The sequence below is a fragment of the Pleurodeles waltl genome, chromosome 5 (genome assembly GCF_031143425.1).
Source record: "Pleurodeles waltl isolate 20211129_DDA chromosome 5, aPleWal1.hap1.20221129, whole genome shotgun sequence".
Lineage (NCBI taxonomy): Eukaryota > Metazoa > Chordata > Amphibia > Caudata > Salamandridae > Pleurodeles > Pleurodeles waltl.
In genome coordinates this window covers 173,291,979-173,315,138 of record NC_090444.1, presented here as the reverse complement: position 1 = coordinate 173,315,138, position 23,160 = coordinate 173,291,979, and the positions used below count along the sequence as shown (strand labels likewise).

The window sequence follows — 23,160 nt, the reverse complement described above, 5'->3', positions numbered from 1 at the left end:
CTTCCATGTACTGTGCCGGGGGCCCCCCTCAAGTTTAGTTACACCACTGGCCGGGACTACACCCAGTCACATAAGTGGGGCAACATTTTTAGTGGGACAAGTGGTGAACCACTGAGTGGTATGAATTTTGTGGTTTCCTTCTGATTGTGGAGGCATATGGCACAGAAATGCAAAGAAAACGTGCAATTTTAGTCATATTTTGAGGTTTACAGGCATTCTGTGTAAGATAACTTGTCAGGATCCACGAGAGGTACACCACCCTGTACTCCACTGGGTGTCTAGTTAACGTAAACTTCATGAGTTGGTGGGTTTCCCTTGGAAACAATGTGCACCCTGGCGGAGAAAGACAGAAAAGACAAATGGTACTTCCCAACTATTTATTTCTCAAGGACACACACATACTTGATGGATTTGGCACAAGGGTGAGTGAAGGTTCAAAATATCAATTTTTTTTAACAAGAGATTTCACAAAAATGAAATGCACTGTTAATAACTGAGAGGTCAAAAAACTGAACCAACGACTCGCAGCTCAAGAGGTGTCATGCTGCAATAAGGCACCAAATGTTTTACAGGCCGTTCACACACCTTTCATACATGACACAAACAAGACCATTCACACCACCAGCCACGGGCCCAGCGCATTATAACACTCACATCAACAACAAGAGTCATTCAAGGGCCCATCACTTTCATACGCCCACATAATTAACACAGCAGTCACACTGTCTGGTGGCTGACGGAGTCTGTGGACTGGTGTTTAGCTAGCAGTGTGTGTAGTGACCAGCAGCAAGTCACTACTCACACACCACCAGCCAAATGCCAGCTCATGCACACCACCAGCCAAGTGCCAGTTCATTCACACCGCCAACCAAGCGCCAGTCCATGCACATGCCAGTCCACACACACGCCAGTCCACACACACCACCTGGCAAGTGCCAGTCCATGCACACCACCAGCCAAGTGCCAGTCCACACACGCTGCCAGCCAAACGCCAGTCCACCTATACCACCTGTCAAGCACCAGTCCACGCACACCGGCACCCAAGCACTAGTCCACACCCACCACCATCACATTTGTTTTTAACAAAAAACAAACCAATTGGAAGTCAATGTATAACTACACCTACAAACACAGCAGCTCTAACTAAATACATCACAGTGGTGCCAACCGTGAGATCTTAACAAAAAATATATAACGATACAGACCCGTCAGTTCACTTTTACGTGCACGGTTTCTCGCAATAACTGTTGCGTGTGGTACAATCTAAAACATGCAGGCACACATAGCCCAGGATTGGAAGGATACTGAGAGCAGCCCATACAACTCTTCTTCTGCATACCTCTTTGGACACAGACTCTACATTGCCTACTGGGATAGTTTTTTGTGAGCGTGGTAGGAATGTAATCAAGAAAGTGGCAATCTTTTAATCTAGCCACATCCTCCACCACTCCAATTCTAGGAACACTTGCCTGGTTCACTTCAACAAAGGTGCCTATCACAGACTGATGAAACTAAACAAATTTTATCTTTGAATCTGGAGAACAATCCTTGAACATAACAAAAGCATAGAAGGTTGATAAATGGATAGCCAACTTCTTATACCAAATGTAAGTCTTACACAAAGCAGTGAAAGACTCCAACCTTTGATCTACTCTGTCAGCACCACCAATGTGCTTATTGTAGTGTAAAATGCACACGTTTGACAAACAGTCACAGTTAAAGTACTTTCGTCATGAATGGTTGTCCGCATTTGGACATCTCTCCTGTCTGAAAATTTCACACTTCAACGTTCTTTACTATGCAAGGCCCTACACTGCCCCCTCTGAAGCTTTTTACATACAAGCTCTTTAGGGTAACCTTTACAGTTACGGCAGATTGTGCCACAAGCAACAGTGTCCACTTTGAACAATTCCCTGAACAATTGCACACCAGTGTAGAAGTTATCTACGTATAAATAGTAACCTTTGGTAAAAAGTCCTCCACCAAGTTCCCACACAATTTTCTCAATAACTCTGAAAGTGTTTCGGACAAACAGGTCATTAATGGAATCCCTACCAGTATACACCTTGAAATTATAGACATATATAGTACTACTCTGACCGCATATACATATTAATTCCATAATGTGCCCTCTTGCTAGGAATGTACTAACTAAAAACTAAACGGCCCTTGAACAGGACCAAAGACTCATTCACAGCTACTTCTTTCCCTGGAACACAGATCTCTGAAAATCAATCTACAAAGTGATCAAGGACAGGCCGAATCTTAAAAAGATGGTCACAATCAGGGTGATCTTATGGCAATGCTGAAGCATTATCAAAATGGAGCATCTGAAGTGGAAGCAAATACTGATCACGACTTATGGTTGCAGGAAATTTAGCCATTGTCATCAAGGGTCTAGTAGACTAATATGAAGATAGTGACTGCTTCCTTACCAAGTCCATCAAAAAAGTTAAAAACTTCTTCAACTCATCCAGATTTGTGGCAGTCCACAAGCTAGCTCTAGAAGGGGGCTTAAGTCTGACACTTTTGAATCTCTAATACTTTTCAGCATACAAATTAATCTGGTCAACAATCTCATCCAAAAATGCATTGTCCATAAAGAACTGAAAAAAATTTATAGGCAAAAAGTTTTCAGTATTTACTCTACACCCTGCAACACCAATAAAGGCATGCAATGCTGGATGCATCTTGTTTGAGGCAACCCAGATTTCTGCACTTCCATTGGGAAGCCTTTCAGACCCAGGCTTCAATCCATATGCCTCTTGGTGCACTATCAGTATACCAGTGTCCTCTAAAAGAGGCACTTCCTCCGCACAGAGAGTGACTTCATCATCAGATGATTCCTCTCTGACAGAAAATGTACTGACAGACTCCTGGACTTCCTTCTCTGCATTAGATGCAGAGTCATCTTCATAATTAAGGTCAGCGGAAGAATCTAAAAGCATACCGGCAAACCTGCCGCTGAGCGGTAATCCTGTGGCTAGCCATAATCCTTACTAATAAAAGTAACTTGATAAATCAGAAATTACCAACACTGTGTAAAATAAGTAAAAGACAAGGGGTCGATAGCGACTTCGGTGGACGGAAAAGGCCATCCGCCGAAGTCCCGACAGTCAGGTTGCCACCATTTTGGCCGCCTTCCCACAGGACCCATTAAGAGTTTCCTGCTGAGTCAGCAGGTGGAAATGGGCTTTCTGCCTGCTGGCCTAGTGGGAAATGGCCTACCAGGTGCATATGGTGCACCAAACACGTCATGATGTTCAGAACTTCGTGACGGGGCTGGCCAGGGGGGGGCCCTGCACCCCGTCTCCACCAGCAGTTATATGGCTGTGCTACTGCCATGTAACCACTGGCCGAGAAGGCATCACAGCTGCCCTGGCAGATTTGGACTGCCAGCACCTCCAGTCCCTCCTGTGGAGGAAAACTGGCAGTGCTGGCGGGCTGACCTTTTTGCTACTGCCACGGTCGTAATGTGGCTGTCTAACTGCCACATTGGCAGCAGTCCGACCACCACTGTGACCCTGGCGGTCTGACCCCCTAATTATGGCAGCACAGGCACATTACTACTTGATGGCATGGGTAAAGTGCACGGAGTTCAAATGACAGCAAAAACATAGGGTTTACCAAAATGCAAAAAAAATACAAGGTGACCACGTACAATAGGCGGATTTCCTGCAGTCATGATTCCTCCCAGTTAGTGGTTTACATTCCCTCTTCACTCGGCTCCTTAATGTATGTGCTCTAACAGAAGGTACTCCTCACCCACCAATTGCTTTATAATATAGTGCTCTCGCAAGCAGCTTAGTCAGTTTGTCTAAGTTTGCAGCATTTCTTGCCCCCTCTGTTCATGCCAGAATTTCATCTGAACATCTTACTGAAGTCAGCCCTGCACATTGGCTAGAAATGATGCACTAATCTGCGGCTATAGGCTCATCCTATATACCCTGAGGAAGAGAATGGCTACAATGGTACTTGACCATCTCAGCATGGGACAGTAGGTCATGATGGCCATAACACCCTCCAGCAGCCCACTGTAGAGGCATCTTCTACATCTTAGCATGCTCAGCCACTTTTTGGCTCCAGCTAACACCCACTGTCCCCCAAAGAAAGACTCGTCCTCCCTACCCTAGAGTGAAACAGTGTTCCCAGTGGACCTGTTCCTCAGGGCTTGAAAAATGATGGATTGGGATGCAGCCAGTGGCTCAGATATATTCAAGCATTCCACCCATTACCTTGTTGTTTTTGACTTTACTGCCCTACCTGCATTGGGTATGCCCGGACGTGGATCCCAGACTCACTGTTCCACTGGATTCGAAGGGGCTGATGAGGGATGATACCCCTAAACTGGTCCCAGGATGCTTGTTTCTTACCCAGGGAAGACCTGGCTCAGCAGTTTGGAGGTTTACTATTCCCATAAGGAGCATGGTCACGACTGATTTGCATATGGCTGGGGTGGCAAAAAAAAACAATGGATTGGGGTGCATCCCCAAGCGATTGCCAGTGGATGAGCTTAATCGAAGCATTTCATTCATCACCTTGTTATTTTTGCATATTCCTCAGGCCCAGAATGAGATCCTAGATTTGCATGACACTACGTCAGATGTCATCCCTCAGTGCTTGCCTGCGGAACTTTCAGGCCTTCCTCCTCTACCGCTTAAATCCTCTAGTCAACGCAGCACAAGTTGTGCCCTACTTACCAGTTTCTTGAGCCAGGACAGCTGTATCTACATCTGTGTAGGAACAGGTCAGAGAATGGACATAGTATGTGGAACCAGCTACCACCAAGAAAACAGCAGCAAATTCATTACGGAATCAGTATTAAAATCTCCAATACATATTCTTCTAAACTAATTTAGCTGATTGTAATCACCATTGTAGAGGAGTATTGCTAAGCTGTTCATTCAGCCACCTTGGTCTCCACACAAATTTTGCTTCTGAGGTGTCTGTTGCTTGTTAACATATTCCAACCCGTTGAGAAAAAGGTTGTCTCTAATACTTCTTTGGATATTTTTGAAAAACATTTGCTTGAAGATTCTGCTGCGTTGTCTTTTTGGGCCATGCTAATAGAAGGAATCTGTCCTAATCTTTCATGGTCTTCTTGACTTAGTGCCTTGCGTTCATTCGAGTTGCTTTGTGGGCAGTTGATGAAATCTTATGTGAACAATAGATAATTAATATTATGGAGTAGTTCAAACCATTCTGCACCTCAGCACAAGTGTTTAAATCCACCTCAGTAGATGCTATCCTTTTACACACTTCGCTTTGTTAAAATGACTGCTTGATTTGTCAACAGTCTAGACTCTTCTGAGGATGGAATTGATGCAGGGTATCAAAGTTCTTAACAGTTGTATTGTTTCATGCAGATGCATGCTGCAAGCACTTTATCCTTTTGCTATTTTCAGAAAGCATTCAAAGCACTATCTGTGTGTGACCTGCAAGTTGTGAGCTTGAATCCCTGTGAAGCCAACTCTCATCTTTACAGTTTGATAATCTAAGTACCATGAAATTGCTCAAATCTGTTACTTACAGCACTTACAGATGGTATCACCTGTGCTAGAGAGAGATAAAAATAAGTGTTTTATCAAGTTCTTTATAGACAGTGAGCTCGCAGATGTTATATTTTGGTTTAAGAGTAATGTCTTTCCCTTTGAGCGGTGATACACAATATTGGTTTGTCTTAACAATTACATCAATTATTAGTTCTTAAGAGATGGTTTCAGAGTTTTCTTCTGTTGGTCAGTCTGGCTGGATAATTTGAATTTGTGACTATTGTAAATGTTTCTGTAAGTGGACAATGTGAGACTATTCGCATAGTTGTGACTTTTTACACTTGTAAATCACATTTTTGATGTTTTGATGTTTAAATTGTGTTTCTTTCTCTTGTTTCTTTAAGATGCAGACCAAACAGCTGATGTGTACATGGAAGGCAAAGATCAACTTGGTGGTTGGTTTCAGTCTTCCTTGCTTACCAGTGTTGCAACAAGAAAAAATGCACCATATGGGTAAGCGAGTCGCTGCAACAAAATATCACTATATGCTTAATCCATGTTGTAACATTCCAATATAAGATAAGTCTTTCTTACCAGCAAAGTGTAATCCTTTTATAAAGAGGTAGCCGAATAACCAAAATCCCTCAGAAACTGATGTAAGAACAAAAGGGAAAGGACCTGAATCTATGGCAAAATAAGAGCTAGTAATTATGCAAGATACCAGCGCTGAGTTGCACAAGATAGTAGCTGCCCCACTGGAGCACTGAGACCTGCTGGCTTGGTTACAGTTTGGATGGCAGTTACCTGATGTCAATGGATCTTGATATCTATGGTGCTGGTCGCTTTTAAAATACACCGAAGTTAGTGAAATTACTAGAGATCTCACTGAAATATGAAAAATAAATACCCCAACTCACGTTGATATTGTGGATAAGTTCAATTCTAAACAAAAGGAAACTGTTTGAACAGAAAAGCACATTGTCAGTGATAAACAATTAGATTACGTTTTCCAAAGGTTTTTTCCAGGAAAATGCTAATAAAATGGAGTCTTATTCAGAGCCATCCTTCTTTTCTCGCATTGCTTTCTTGATTTTCTTGAAAACACAAATGCTACATAATTATAACTCTGCTCTTATTGTAGTCTTGTCTGGCCTCTGGAATTGTTATCCTTGTGAGTATTCTGTTATCCTCACTGATCCATATCAGGACAGTACTACATTTAACAACACTTTCTTCGTCAACAAATGGAAAATTATACAATCTTACCCATCCTCAAAAAATGACAAAATGACATTGTTTCCCCATCGAAGCGAAGACCACATTCAAAATTGAATGTCTTGCTTGCAAAGTCATTCTTCTACACCATCCCCATATTTAAACGTCCAATCACTTACATCAGCAGGCCTAAAAGGTCTTTGGAGCAGAACCACTCTGTACCTCAAACACCTGCATTCAAGACATCTCAAAAGATGGTTAAACTTTTCTCAGCCATCCTGTAGAAATGCTGCCCCTGCAGAGCCGTGGTCTGTCTTCTCCTACCCTAGTGGTCAGCAACCAGATAAAGGGCACCTTTTCTGCATTCCACTCTTAACTAACTCAAAGGATGCTCCCACAGTGTTACTGATTTAAAGTTTGCTATATTCTGATGTATACTGCATTACTATTTGCGAGTTATTTTTTTATGTCCATGTTGTCTGTCCCACACACCAACACGTCATGGTGAAGGCATGCTATCACAAATTGGTAAATAATATAAATTAAATCTGTGTCTCCCTGCAGTAAGTGACCTTTCCACCGTTCAGATCTTTCTTCACTCATTTGCTGCGCCCCAGGCATAATTTCTGACTCCACTCCTTGTTTATCAGTGGATCTAACTACTGGTCTACCTGACTCCATCCTTTGGATTTCTTTTTAACACCATTGGTGGGAACACTCAGATTCTTTAGTAACGGTTACTATTTTTAGATCATTTTGGGATTTTTTCTACCCAATATCTCTGTACACAGACCATTTTTACAAATAGCTAGTGGAGCTGCAAGCTCCTTTAAAACCCTCACAAAGATAATAAGAAGGATCATGTACAGAAAAGCAGGCTATATGCTTCCCTCACAGCGTTGGCCCCCAACAGACATGCAGTGTGGGATATCAGGGAAGAAACTGCGGCTTTCATTTAAAAAGCAGAATAAGAACATTGATGTGCTGAAAAAAACACTATATTTGCATAATTTATAATTCCTGTATTAGAGTTCGGAGAAGCCAGATATCATTTGGAAATATTTCTATTAGACATAGATTTTAACCATATTTGTAAATGAAAAGCAATGTTACTTAATGGAAATATTTTATATATAGCATTTAAACTCATGGAATTATAAAGGAACAGCGTAGTTCACTGCTTTAATGTGCACATAGGGTTAGGGGTACTTATCGCAGAAGCATAGAATTTAAAATATCCAGTTTGTCCCCATATTTGCCAAAGAATTGCAGTAATCCTTTTGTTACCAATTCACAAATGGATGAATTGGATCACTACTGAAGCGTATCAGGATAAGTCGTGCAAAAGCTGGGGGAATGGATGAGCAGTAAACTGTAAACTTCGCACTTGTATAGTGCACTACTCACCCGTTAGGGTCTCAAGGTGCTGTACGCATACCGCTGTGGAACCCCTCCTGGTTTTTCCCTGTGAGGCACCCACTCCTGGACAGCCCCAGGGTGAAGCCAGGCATCCAAGCACTGTGAGGGCCGTTGTGGAGATTAAGCAAGCTATTGCCCAGAGTTACAGAGTGGGACTCATTAATTAGAATAGGCACAGAGGCGAGAATTATCTGGTCCAAGGGAATTGAGCCCAAGACCCACCGAGGTGGGAATTGAACCCTGGTCCCAAACCAGATCTCTGCATCAGGGTCTGCCGCTCTAACCATTGTGCCCCACTTCTCCACACAGCAGTGACAGGTAAGGGACAAGAGCCCTACAGCCTAGTACCTGAACCTACTGGTCTTAGGCTGGGTGGCAACAGTTAATGTTATTGTCTCATGTCACTTGGTGATTGAATGCAGACAAACTGTTGTTAACTAAACACCAGCAGAATTGAAGCGTTAGTTACTTGTGACAGAGCTGTCCCTAGGACAATGTCATCTTTTGGTCAATGCTCTACCCAAGACGAGAAGGTTCATATCCTCTACTATCTAACTTTCAGTCAGTTCGCAGATTCATCTTCAGTTGTTTTTGTCAACTTGCAAATTGTCAAAAGAACATTGCCTGATAACAGGCGCAGAGCGCTGTCAAGGTAAAGCACCTGTTCAATGTTATCACATTCAAAGCACAGCCTGTTATGTTTGCGCTAATGGTTTTATCTGACCAGCTAGGCCTACTTTACTCACTAGTAGGTTTATCATTACTTAACTTTTCAGCTACCCTCTCTACTGAAGTACTATCCTTGATTTTTTTGGTTTTCACTTCTTAGTGCCAAGAAGTGGTGGTAGATGTTGCACTCTCCAAAGTGAATATTCTCATATTTGATTTCTAGCCCTAGATTCCTTACCTTAAAATATTCTCCAGAACTCAGGCTGGATCTGGAAAATATTTAGCATTACCCCTGTGTGTTGGTAGGTGGCATTCAATGGCTCTGCATCCTTTGTACCAGGTGTGGCGTGCATAGTGCCTATATAGATGCCACACCAGCGCACACACAAGTTCTCATCTTTCCGCACCAACAGTGTGGATTCGGTAGAGCTAATGTGGTCAATTATTAGCCACATTCTTCAACACTTATGTCAGTGTTTTTTTAGCTTTCTGTTAACAATGTGCTAGGGATGTCCCCTAATAAGCCAGTGGGTTATAACCAAAGTGGTGCCTGTCACCAGCAAATGTCTATGATGGACCACCATCTGGTTTGTCTGTGGTGCCTGAACTGTCTCAACTTCTGCACCATGAATCTTAAGGCAATTCGTGAGACAGTGCTCCTGGTGGGGCCAACATTGGAAAACTTGCCACTGCTCCAGGCCCCAGCTGCGTGTAAGGTCCTTAGCCTACTCTGAATCATTCTCGTAGGTCATCTCATGGTTGAAGTAGTCATCAGGTAAGTCCTACAAGCACTAGAAATTGAAGCAGTTGAATCACTCTTTGACTTCACCACCTATGTCGAAGTCCTTGGATGAGACTTTGGGGCGATGCCATAAAGTAGTGGCCCCGCTCCAGCACTCCACCCGCAGAAACTGACCCTGAGTCCACTCCCCACCGCCCTGGGTTTCCTGGAGCAGAGTGAACCCTGTGCTTCTCAGCAGGTTTTATGAGGCTATGCACCTCATATGTTGTCATGCAGAGTGCTTTGGAGTGCCCTCAGACCCCATGGGTCTGGGAGGTGCCCACACTGGATTATCATCATGTTTGCACTTGGTGTCAGTCAGGCACTCAAGATCGGTTCCCTAATCAGGACACACTCCAGCTGTGAACCCACAACCTTTTTCACGTTTTAGTCCTGTGGCTCTGAGCCCATAGTCATTCCCGACTCAGGCACAGAGCCGGATTGGTGTTATTCGACGTAGATACCCACGCCGCCCGGACTCCAGCGATAACCCAGGTCGGAGATAGTGCCTCCTTTCCTTGACAGGCCCTGTGGGGAGTTTGACTGGGTTGGATCTGAGGATCCTTATGGTTACTCTGCTCCCAAAGAAGACCCTCTGACCCAATTGGATGAAGGCAGCTGGTATGAAGATGGTCCGGACACCTCACCAGACACTGACCTGGTCTCTCCTCCTTGTGTGGCTAACGGAGGTTGGGGTTTCCTTTGCTATGGTGGTGAGGAGGTTGGCTGATGTCTTTGGCTTCCGGTTGGCCTCTGTGGAGGTCAAGACCAATGTTTTGATAGAGGTGCTTCAGTTGGGAGTACCCCCACTCAGAATTCCTACTGCCCTTCAATCAAGCCCTCTCTGATGTCTTGCTCAGGGCCCTGATACGAGCCCTGCATGGGCACTCAAGTGCACAGGATGATTGCCACTGCCCTGTTCTTTGTGACCCAGGTTTCCTTGCCCAGCACCCCACTACTGAGAGCCTGGTGGTACAGGCCTCAACATTCAGAATGAACCTGGGTGCGTTCCCTGGTTAGGGAATCCAAGAGGCTTTGGAAAGAGATTTCCTCTTCTGCCAGATTTGCACTGCAGTGGTGAACCTTGACTGACTCTAGGGCCAATATAGCCACACTGTGTGGGACTCAGTTGTGCAGGTGTTGCCTCCAGTCTCAGAGAAGGCCCAAGCCATTCAGAACCAGGCTATTGCCGATGGCAGACTCTCATTGAAGTTCGCCTTCAGATGCGGGCAGGGGCCATTGCTTCATTGGAGGCACTCTGCCACTATTCCTAGCTGAGTAAGTAAGAAGGCTGATTCAGTGCTGCAGTGCTTCAAGGAGAGTATGGACACCACCTGGTCATCATCAACCTTACTCTTCCTTTCACTCCATCTGGGGCTACAGTTGGGGCTAGCAGCTGTGTCCCTTTCAGCAGAGCCACCACAGCCAACCGGTTTCTCAACCTTTTGCATAGCCACTGACGCAGCTCCCACAGGTTCCCTTGGAACCAAGGCCAGAGGTGTGCCCAGCTCACCACCACTCCAGCAGCTGCAGCCTCCAAACCTCTTTAATAAGCACTCACAACACAAGCACCCTCTTAGAGGCAAAACCAGGCACTACCTGTAATGGCAAGCCATAACTTCAGACAAGTGAGTTCTCTGAATAGTCCAGGAGGGTTACACCCTTCCACCACCAGAAACCCTGCCTCCTCTGCGCTGTCATCAGAAGTAGGTCATGTTTGCTATTCCCGCTGCTTTCTGGTGCCAAAGAAGGATGGAGGCCTCTGTCCTATCTTGGATATGCACCACTTAATGCCTTGAGAAAGAAAAAAATCAAGAATTCAAGATGCTAGCACTTGCTAAGGTCCCGTCTGTTTTAGACTCTGAAGACTAAATGGTACCGTTGGACCTGCAGGATGCCTATTTTCATATCCCCGTCCTGCAGGCCCGTTGGCATTACCTGCGGTTCACAGTGGGACAGGAGCATTTTAAGTTTGTTGTGCTTCCTTTGGTCTCACCAGTGCCCCTCAGGTGTTCACAAAGGTGATGCCGGTGGTTGCTTCAAATCTGTGGAGGCTGGGCATTTGTCTTTTCCTGCTTGACGATTTGCTTCTGAAAGCAGGCATGCCACAGGCAGTCGTTACCCACCTCCAGACTACAGCAGACCTCCTGCATTTACTGGGGTAAACTATCACACCTTACTCCTTCTCAGACGTTCTCTTTCATCTGAGCCATTCTGAACAATGTGCAATTCCATGCCTTTCTTCCAGATGGGGAGAGTCCATGACATTTGGGCTGTGTTCCTGATGTTTCAACCTCAGACCTCGATTACGCTGAGACTGCTAGGCCCGATGACCTCATGCATTCTGCTGGTGAAGCACACTTATTGGCATATGCAGACTCAAGTAGGAACTGAAGTCCCAGTGGGCACAACACTAGTGGAATCTCTCTAAATCGGTCTAGATGTCGAAGGAGACTGCACAAGACCTGCAGTGGTAGCTAACAGACCGCGATTGTGTCAGTGGCAGACCCCTTTCCTGTCTCTACCCAGAGCTGACAGTGGTGACTGATTCGTTGCTTCTGGGATGGTGGGTAGCTCAGAGGCCTCTGGTCTCCCGAAGAGCCTCAGGTTCACATCAACTTGTTGTAGTTGAGAGTGAAACTATTTAGATTGAAAGCCTTCCTCCCATCCATCAAGGAAAGGCTGGTTTAGGCTTTCATGGACAACACTACAACCATGTGGTACTGCAGAAAAAACAGGGCAATGTGGGGATTGTGGAACTTTTGGCAGGAGGCAATGTGCCCTCTAAACCTGGCTGGAACATCAGGATTTTTTCCTGGTCATACAGCACCTGGTGGGCTCTCTGAACATCAGGATGGACTAGCTGCCATCGATGCCTACCAGGCCACAAATGGCATCTGCATCCACAGGTGGCTGAAGGTATCTTTCAGAACAGAGGAGAACCTTGGCTAGTCCTGTTCGCCACTGCTAAGAGCATGCAATGTCAGCACATTTGTGAGCTGGAGTTTCCAAAGTGTCTCTCTTGAAGATACATTCTGACTTGACTATAATATGGAAAACCTATACACCTTCTGCACATCTCTCACCTCCCCTGAGTTCTGAAAAAGATAAGAAGAGACCAGGCACAAGTCCTCCTGGTGGCTTTGGATTGGGTGAGTAGAGCTTAGTATCAAGAACCTCTTAGCATATGCATCTTTCCTCCAATTAGGCTGCCCCTCCGGAAGGATCTCCTTTTGCAACAACATGGGAGGGATATGCACCCAAATCTTCACACTCTAGACCTTCAGGCTTGGAGATTGAGCAGAGACATTTGAGGGTCTTTGATCTCCCTCCTGAAGTCTGTGAGGCCATTCTGGCAGCCTGGCGCACATCAACAAAAACTGTATACAGCTGTCATGGAGACAAGATTGTGGCTTGGTCTGCTGAGAAACACGCTGACCCACATTTTGGACCCTTGCCCACGGTGCTGTTATTTGTTTTATACTTAGGTTTGCAAGGCCTTGCTCTGAGCATGGTTATGAAGTATCATTCCGCTGTCTCAGCTTTTTTGCAGTTGCCAGATCAACCCTCCTTATTTCTGAAAGGTTTTCAGCACATTTCCTCCCAAACCGTTTGTTGTGTCCCAAAGGGAGCTTAATTTTGTTTTAACTTTTTGATGTGTTTCCCCCTTTGAATCCATGCATAGCTGTCCTCTCAGACTTCTGATGATCAAGGCAGTCTTCCTGATGACCATAACATCAGCTGTAGACTCCTTCTATTCATCCTCCATACACCAGCTTCTTCGCAGACAAACTAATTCTCTGAACCCAAGCCTTTTTTCTGCTGAAAGTAGTGTCACCATTCCATGTCGGCCATCCCATCGCACCTCAGACTTTCTTTGCTCCACCTCACTCCTCGAAATTGAAAGAAAGACTCCACCGGGTGGACCCTAATAAGGCACTGTGCTTTATATCCGTTGCACAAAAGAAAACCAGATGGATGATCAGCTCTATGTATGGTTCACCAGAACAAAGAAGAGGAAAGCAGTGCAGAAACAGGTGGATTGTACCATGTATACATATCTTTTATGCATTAGCCCAGAAGCAACCCCCTGACGGTTTGCAGGCTTATTCCACCAAAGTCAAAGTTGCGTCTACTGCGTTAGTTCTTGGAGCTTCTGTCATGGACATCTGTCAGGCTGCTATGTGGTCATCCTTTCACACATTTACCAAACACCATTGCCTTGACAGTCTGGTCCGTCATCACACACACTGTGCCTGTTCGGTACTCCAGAACATTTTAGTTTAAGCCAGTTCGCAGGCCCACCTCTGGGGAAGTATTGCTTTGGTGTCTATTTCAAGGTAAGGAATCTGCTGTTGGAAGTCTTTCTCAGGTGAACAGTTTACCTTCTATAACACCTTAACTGGTAGAGACTGTATGTAGTCGAATACAAACAAAGAAGGGCTAATATGTCAGGAGTGTTTAGAGAAAAGTTGGTCCTGTGTACGTACTCCCATCATAATACCAAAAAACCAAAAGTACACAGTTCCAGCCAATAGACTAGTACAAATGTAAACAGTAAGTAATAGAGTCTATGAGTCTGCTCTTATTAGAACAAGAGCCCTCACTCACCAAATGGTGATATGCTTCATCATCGGGCTTTTGCTCCTAATCAGGCCGGCACTGCAATGCCTGACGGGCCCCTCGTGGGGGCTTTTTGCCGGAGATCTTTTGAGTGTAAAGAATGCCAGTAGCTGAGTGCTAGTATGTGGGATTGGTATATGGGTATGTGAAAATTAAAATTAAAATGGATAGAGGTCTGGAAATATCGTATTTAATCAACCCAGACCCCTGTCATGATTAAAAACAGAGAGTGGGTAAGGATTAGAAGTAATGTCTAGTCCAACCTCAGAAACAAAAAAACCTGTCAGTCCCTGAATTAGGGGAATGTGGAGAGTTAGAGTACAGAACTAACTATACTTCTATCATCGGGGTCAACATGTTTCTCGCAAAAAATGTCTGTTAAGATCGGTGCGATTCGTCAGGACCAAAAAACTTACCTAATCCACATGTTATAACCCAATACGGGATTTCTTCGTACCACAAAAACCTACAAAGAGCAAAAAAACAGACTGAAAATACAAATATAACCATGTGCACAGTGAGCTCATCCCGGTGAGAAACCCTAATGTGCAGTGTATCACACAGTGAAATATAAATCAAACGACTCCTCTCAATTCAGAGGATGAATCCTTACCCTCCTTGTATTAAAGGATGGGCCCCATCGGGATAGCGATAAGCATCAGTGGTCCAGGCTTGTATAGTCAACTAAGTATAGATATAGATGACATGTCATACATAACAAGTATAAATATCTCAAGGATTATAAATCCATTCAAACTATTCAGGACAAACTTAAATCATGGCTCAAACATGTCCAATAACAGAAAGTCCTAAGTATGAGGATATAGGTAATCACCATAACTATGTAGAATATTGTTAGTCAATTCAAATTGTCAAAATAATCTTAAATCACGAGTCAAACATGTCCAAAAAATGTGTATAGTGTAGACAATCGCCAGTCCAAGGTTATCCACCCAGCGGCCACACGAGCGGGGTAAGTCCTATGTTACCTTTCTTTAAGGAGCAGAAGAGTAACTATCTATATTGCAGACCACTTTCTTTGCCCCTTCTTGATCCTTGGTGGGGGCTGTCATTAAACATTGGACACTACTATGACCCTGTGTCCTTATTATTAATACTATTGGTGTACATTATTGGACTGGCGATTGTCTACACTATACACATTTTTTGAACATGTTTGACTCGTGATTTAAGATTATTTTGACAATTTGAATTGACTAACAATATTCCACATAGTTATGGTGATTACCTATATCCTCATACTTAGGACCTTCTGTTCTGACCTTCTGTTATTGGACGTGTTTGAGCCATGATTTAAGTTTGTCCTGAATAGTTTGAATGGATATATAATCCTTGAGATATTTATACTTGTTATGTATGACATGTCATCTATATCTATACTTAGTTGACTATACAAGCCTGGACCACTGATGCTTATCGCTATCCCGATGGGGCCCATCCTTTAATACAAGGAGGGTAAGGATTCATCCTCAGAACTGAGAGGAGTCGTTTGATTTATATTTCACTGTGTGATACACTGCAAATTAGGGTTTCTCACCGGAATGAGCTCACTGTGCACATGGTTATATTTGTATTTTGAGTCTGTTTTTTTGCTCTTTGTCGGTTTTTGTGGTACGAAGAAATCCCGTATTGGGTTATAACATGTGGATTAGGTACGTTTTTGGGTCCTGACGAATCGCACTGATCTTAACAGACATTTTTTGCGAGAAACATGTTGACCCCGATGATAGAAGTACAGTTAGTTCAGTTTTTTTGTTTCTAAGGGTGGACTAGACATTACTTCTAATCCTTACCCACACTCTGTTTTTAATCATGACAGGGGTCTGGGTTGATTAAGTACTATATTTCCAGACCTCTAGCCATTTTTATTTTCACATACCCATATACCAATCCCACATACTAGCACTCAGCTACCAGCATTCTTTACACTCAAAAGATCTCCGGCAAAGAGCCCCCACGAGGGGCCCGTCAGGCATTGCAGTGCCGGCCTGACGAGGAGCAAAACCCTGATGATGAAGCATGTCACCATTTGGTGAGTGAGGGCTCTTGTTCCAATAAGAGTAGACTCATAGACTTTATTACTTACTGTTTACATTTGTACTAGTCTATTGGCTGGAACTGTGTACTTTTGTTTTTTTAGAGACTGTATGTAGCCACAGATTCCCTATTGACCTACGCACACCCCAAATCCTCCCTGTTCTGCAAGTTAGATTTTCTGACCTCAAAAGGTGCTTATAAGTCGTTAGGATCTGCACACTAGTCGATCTGACTTAGCTCTGTGCTTCTGGTGTGGAAATAGTTGTGATAAGAAACTGATGTCCGCACCGTGGGTGGCACCTATATAGGCACCACGCACATCACATCCGGCGCAAACAACGTCTATGCCTGATGCAGAGCTAGCTGTTCGACGTCATCTACAGGTGTGCAGGGGTACTGCTCAAAATCTTCTGGATCCATTCTGACGTACCTGAGATTATCGTCCATGGCGATTTCTTTTAAGGACATATGCCCCTACAGACAAGACAATCCCATGCATGTCAGTGTTTTAAAAAAATCTTCTTTTCTTTCAGGTTGTTATGCTCCAGATGTATTGTGTCCGTTGTGTTCCACTAGAAAATACGTTCGCTGGTGCATGGTTATAATGCAAGAGAAAATGTTGTGTATTAAAAGTGTAATTTTCTTTTTCATCTCATGCACAGCATTTCATAACTGATTGTGTGCTGTTTGTTGCTTGAGACATTGATGAAAAGCTGTCACATGTGGCACTCGCAGCTAGTTATGTGTGCTGCGCGTCAGAGGAATATGGCTCCAATCTCTCACTTGTGGCATTGTACTGTGCATTGACCACATTCCAAACTTGTACCCACAGAATAGGTTGCATTATAACGCCTGTCCTGATTTATTTGAAATTGAAGTGAATTGGTAACTTGGATGGATTGTAGATGTGATTACTGTTTGGCTCTTTCCGTAACCCTCGGTGCCACACGTGCAGTGCAAATACTGAATACAGCTCTGTCCTCTGCTAAACACTGTCACGTTCTTCATACACCCACCTTGTGGGATACTCCATGAATAGTATTCATTTGAGGAAAGAGCATCTTGCCTGTTGAGAAGCCTGCTCCACACCCACTGGTGGAAGGAATCATTTCACTGCATCAGCTTTCGAGTACTTCTGTACTGGAGCAAAGTCAGCATGATAAACTGCAAACCACGAAATCCTGTCCTCACCTTGCCGATGCACCCATTAAACAGTTGTATTACATCTGAATCAAAGCTAGAGACATTTATGGGCACAATTTCTCTTTGGAACACTCATGAGTTTAGTGATTCTTAACTAAAGAAAGAAAGTGCGCATTGTAGAGTGATTTAGACCTAAATGTGGTAATTCCTAAGCAAATTGAAAACATTATTTTTGCAAACTCAGTAAGAACTTGCCTTAGATGGGAAAAGCAGTGCTTGTGCACTATGAACTCTTATGCCAGCTTGTGTTTGTTCCCTGCAGAACTGTGGTTGTACATGGATTTACCCTGAGCGAAAAAGGAGAGAAAATGTCCAAATCTGTTGGCAATGTGGTTGATCCCGATGTGGTGATAAATGGAGGGCAGGTGAGTCATACACTATTTTTATGAGAATAAATCTTGCATGTAAACCACTAAAGTCTCATAATACATTTTCATATCGGTTATGCTTTAGGTTAAAACGTATTAAAATATTCAGAATACAAACACAGATCAAATGTTGTCCATAATCATGTTCATGGTGCTCACAACTAATTAAATGACCCCCTACATTGATTCTAAAGATTAGCATACCAATATGCTGGATGGACTCGCATCAAGAAGGTTGCGATCCAATTGTAATTTTTTTCACCCTAACTTCTTGTGTTTTATTCATGCTGGCGTTAACCTTGACCTTTGGAAAAAAGAATAATAATAAACAAATATATATATATATATATATATATATATATATATATATATATATATATATATATATGTTCGATGGCATGTGTAGCTGCAGATACACATGCTGTGCACAGTCCGCCGTCTGGTGTTGGGCTCAGAGTGTTACAAGTTGTTTTTCTTCGAAGAAGTCTTTTCGAGTCACGAGACCGAGGGACTCCTCCCCTTTCGGTTCCATTGCGCATGGGCGTCGACTCCATCTTAGATTGTTTTTTTCCGCCATCGGGTTCGGACGTGTTCCTTTTCTCTCCGTGTTTCGGGTCGGAAAGATAGTTGAATCTCAGAAAAAATCATCGGTATTGTTTCGTTCGGTATCGGGTTAGTTAGAACAAATCGACACCGAATCTTGAAGAGCTCCGGTGGCCCTTCGGGGTAATTTCGATCCCCCGTCGGGGCCTGGTCGGCCCGACCGCGTGCGACTTCAAGACTGATGGAACGGACCCCGTATACGGATCAGCATCTGGTCTGTAACTTGTGCCTGTCCCCGGAGCACAAGGAGGATACGTGTGAAGCCTGTCGAGCGTTTCGGTCGAGGAAGACGCTCAGAGACCGAAGAGCCAGAAGTTTGCAAATGGCGTCCACGCCGACAGGACAACATCGGTTCGAGGACGAAGAGGAAGCGTTCTCCATCCACGAGTCGGATTCGGGGGAATCCGACGCCGAAGACATAACAACCGTGAGTAAGACGTTGAAAATTAGGACTCACGAAAAGTCCACAAAAGCCCAGGGGACGCCACTGCCAACAGGCCATGGCTTAACCCAAAAACTAGGTGACCGAGCCAAGGCACCGAAAAAGGGCATGCTGGTGTCGAAGTCATCCGACTCCGGTCGTGATACCGCCACACAGCAACCTCGGAGCCGAGACACCGGCTCCGAGACAATTCGGCGCAGAGACAGCGGCACCGAAGATGTTCGGCACCGAGATACCACGCTGAAATCAAAGAAATCTTCTTCGGAGCCTAAAAAGCCTACCGAAACGGTTTCGGTACCGAAAAAAGCCTCGGAACCGAAAATTAGTTCCTATACAGAGGAACAAGGACTAAACACCCAATTGCATAGATTTGGTCAAGAGCTTCAAACTGTAGAAACTGACTACACTCAAAGGAGGCTTCACATCCAGGAAGACACAGGGAAGATAACCACTCTTCCCCCAATCAAGATGAAAAGGAAACTTGTTTTCCAACAAGGGGACAAGCAACCACAAGTAAAGGTGGTAAAGAAAGTAACACCACCACCTTCTCCACCACAATCAGCACATGCATCACCGGCGCAAACTCCACCACTAACGCACTCACCAGCTCATACCACAATGAGCCAGGATGATCCCGATGCATGGGACCTCTACGACGCCCCAGTGTCTGACAATAGTCCAGACTCATATCCAACTAAACCGTCACCACCTGAGGACAGTACATCATATGCACAGGTGGTCGCAAGGGCAGCCGAATTCCACAATGTCTCACTACATTCGGAACCGATTGAGGATGACTTTCTCTTTAACACCCTGTCCTCCACCCATAGCCAGTATCAAAGCCTTCCCATGCTCCCAGGAATGCTAAGGCACTCAAAACAAATATTTCAGGAGCCAGTTAAAGGCAGAGCCATAACTCCAAGGGTGGAGAAAAAATATAAGGCACCTCCCACAGACCCAATATTTATTACAACACAACTAACACCGGACTCAGTAGTTGTGGGGGCAGCTCGTAAAAGAGCCAACTCTCATACATCAGGCGACGCACCACATCCAGACAAGGAGAGCCGCAAATTTGATGCAGCAGGAAAAAGAGTTGCAGCAAATCAGTGGCGTATCGCCAACTCGCAAGCGCTCTTGGCAAGATACGACAGGGCTCATTGGGATGAAATGCAACATCTCATCGAACACCTTCCCAAGGAGTTCCAAAAAAGAGCGCAACAAGTGGTGGAAGAGGGACAAAGTATCTCGAACAATCAGATACGGTCTTCCATGGATGCAGCCGATACAGCTGCAAGGACAATAAACACTGCAGTCACAATACGGAGGCACGCTTGCCTGCGCACTTCTGGGTTCAAACCCGAAATACAACATGCTGTGCTCAATATGCCGTTTAATGAACAGCAATTGTTTGGGCCGGAGGAGGTAGACACTGCCATTGAAAAACTAAAGAAGGACACCGATACAACCAAAGCCATGGGCGCACTCTACTCCCCGCAGAGCAGAGGCACATTTCGGAAGACACCTTTTAGGGGAGGGTTTCGGGGTCAACCCACAGAAACCAACACTTCACAGACAAGACCACCTACCTACCAGGGTCAATATCAAAGGGGAGGTTTTCGGGGACAATATAGAGGAGGCCAATTCCCAAGAAGTCGGGGAAAATTTCAAGGTCCCAAAACCCCTCAAAATAAACAGTGACTCACAAGTCACACAACCCCATCACACAACACCAGTGGGGGGAAGACTAAGCCAATTCTACGAATCTTGGGAAGAAATAACAACAGACACTTGGGTCTTAGCAATTATCCAACATGGCTATTGCACAGAATTTCACACATTCCCTCCAAACGTCCCACCGAAAACACACAATATGTCAAAACAGCATATAGATCTTCTAGGACTAGAAGTTCAAGCATTACTACAAAAGGACGCAATAGAATTAGTACCAAGCCTACAGAAAAACACAGGAGTTTACTCACTGTATTTTCTAATACCAAAGAAGGACAAAACTCTGAGACCAATACTAGATCTCAGAACACTAAATACCTACATCAAATCAGACCACTTTCACATGGTCACATTACAAGACGTAATCCCACTGCTCAAACAGCAAGACTACATGACAACATTAGACCTAAAGGATGCGTATTTCCACATACCAATACATCCTTCCCACAGGAAATACCTAAGGTTCGTATTCAAAGGAATACATTACCAATTCAAAGTGTTGCCATTCGGAATAACAACTGCGCCAAGAGTCTTTACAAAATGCCTGGCAGTAGTAGCTGCACATATCAGAAGGCAGCAGATACACGTGTTCCCTTACCTAGACGACTGGTTAATCAAGACCAACACGCTAACACGGTGTTCACGTCACACACAGTATGTTATACAGACCCTTCACAAGCTGGGTTTCTCCATCAACTATGCAAAGTCACACCTTTTGCCGTGTCAAACACAGCAATACTTAGGAGCGACAATCAACACAACAGAAGGGATAGCCACTCCAAGTCCACAAAGGGTTCAAACATTTCACAAGGTGATACAGGCCATGTATCCAACACAAAAGATACAAGCAAAAATGGTATTAAAACTCCTAGGCATGATGTCTTCATGCATAGCCATTGTCCCAAACGCAAGATTGCACATGCGGCCCTTACAACAATGCCTAGCATCACAATGGTCACATGCACAGGGTCAACTTCTAGATCTGGTGTTGATAGACCGCCAAACATACATCTCGCTTCTATGGTGGAACAGTACAAATTTAAACAAAGGGCGGCCTTTCCAAGACCCAGTGCCACAATACGTCATAACAACGGATGCTTCCATGACAGGGTGGGGAGCACACCTCAATCAACACAGCATCCAAGGACAATGGGACATTGATCAAAGGAAGTTTCACATAAATCACTTAGAACTGTTAGCAGTATTTCTAGCGTTGAAAGCATTTCAACCCATGATAACCCACAAATACATTCTTGTCAAAACAGACAACATGACAACAATGTATTATTTAAACAAACAGGGGGGGACACACTCGACACAGTTGTGTCTCCTAACACAAAAAATATGTCATTGGGCAATTCACAACCACATTCGCCTAATAGCACAATTTATTCCAGGGATCCAGAACCAGCTAGCAGAAAATCTCTCTCGGGATCACCAACAAGTCCACGAATGGGAAATTCACCCCCAAATACTGAACACTTACTTTCAAATTTGGGGAACACCTCAAATAGATCTATTTGCAACAAAAGAAAACGCAAAATGCCAAAACTTCGCATCCAGGTTCCCACACCATCAATCCCAAGGCAATGCTCTATGGATGAATTGGTCAGGGATATTTGCGTACGCTTTTCCCCCTCTCCCTCTCCTTCCATATCTAGTAAACATATTGAGTCAAAACAAACTCAAACTCATACTAATAGCACCAACATGGGCAAGACAACCTTGGTATACAACACTACTAGACCTGTCAGTAGTACCTCATGTCAAGCTACCCAACAGACCAGATCTGTTAACACAACACAAACAACAGATCAGGCATCCAAACCCAGCATCGCTGAATCTAGCAATTTGGCTCCTGAAATCCTAGAATTTGGACACTTAGACCTCACACAAGAGTGTATGGAGGTCATAAAACAAGCTAGAAAACCTTCCACTAGACACTGCTATGCAAATAAATGGAAAAGATTTGTTTGTTACTGCCATAATAATCAAATTCAACCATTGCACGCATCTCCAAAAGATGTAGTAGGATATTTACTACATTTGCAAAAATCAAATCTAGCTTTCTCTTCCATAAAGATACATCTCACCGCAATATCTGCTTACCTGCAGATTACTCATTCAACTTCCCTATTTAGAATACCTGTCATTAAAGCGTTTATGGAAGGCCTAAAGAGAATTATACCACCAAGGACACCACCTGTTCCTTCATGGAACCTCAACATTGTCTTAACAAGGCTCATGGGTCCACCTTTCGAACCCATGCATTCTTGTGAAATGCAATACTTAACGTGGAAAGTTGCATTTCTCATTGCCATCACATCTCTAAGAAGAGTGAGTGAGATTCAAGCATTTACCATACAAGAACCATTTATTCAAATACACAAAAATAAGGTAGTTCTAAGAACAAATCCAAAATTCTTACCAAAGGTTATCTCACCGTTCCACTTAAATCAAACAGTAGAATTACCAGTGTTCTTCCCACAGCCAGATTCGGTAGCTGAAAGAGCACTACATACATTAGACATCAAGAGAGCACTAATGTACTACATT

At 44.1% G+C, this 23,160-nt stretch overlaps 1 protein-coding gene across 1 annotated transcript in view; it reads left to right on the top strand.

Annotated features, from left to right (window-relative positions):
• IARS2 (isoleucyl-tRNA synthetase 2, mitochondrial) overlaps window positions 1–23,160 on the top strand; it is a 381,953-nt gene that overhangs the window by 261,116 nt on the left and 97,677 nt on the right. The window contains exons 15-16 of the mRNA XM_069233870.1: window positions 5,897–6,005; window positions 17,723–17,825. Coding sequence (XP_069089971.1) covers window positions 5,897–6,005; window positions 17,723–17,825 — 212 coding nt within the window. The remainder of the gene's footprint in view (window positions 1–5,896; window positions 6,006–17,722; window positions 17,826–23,160) is intronic.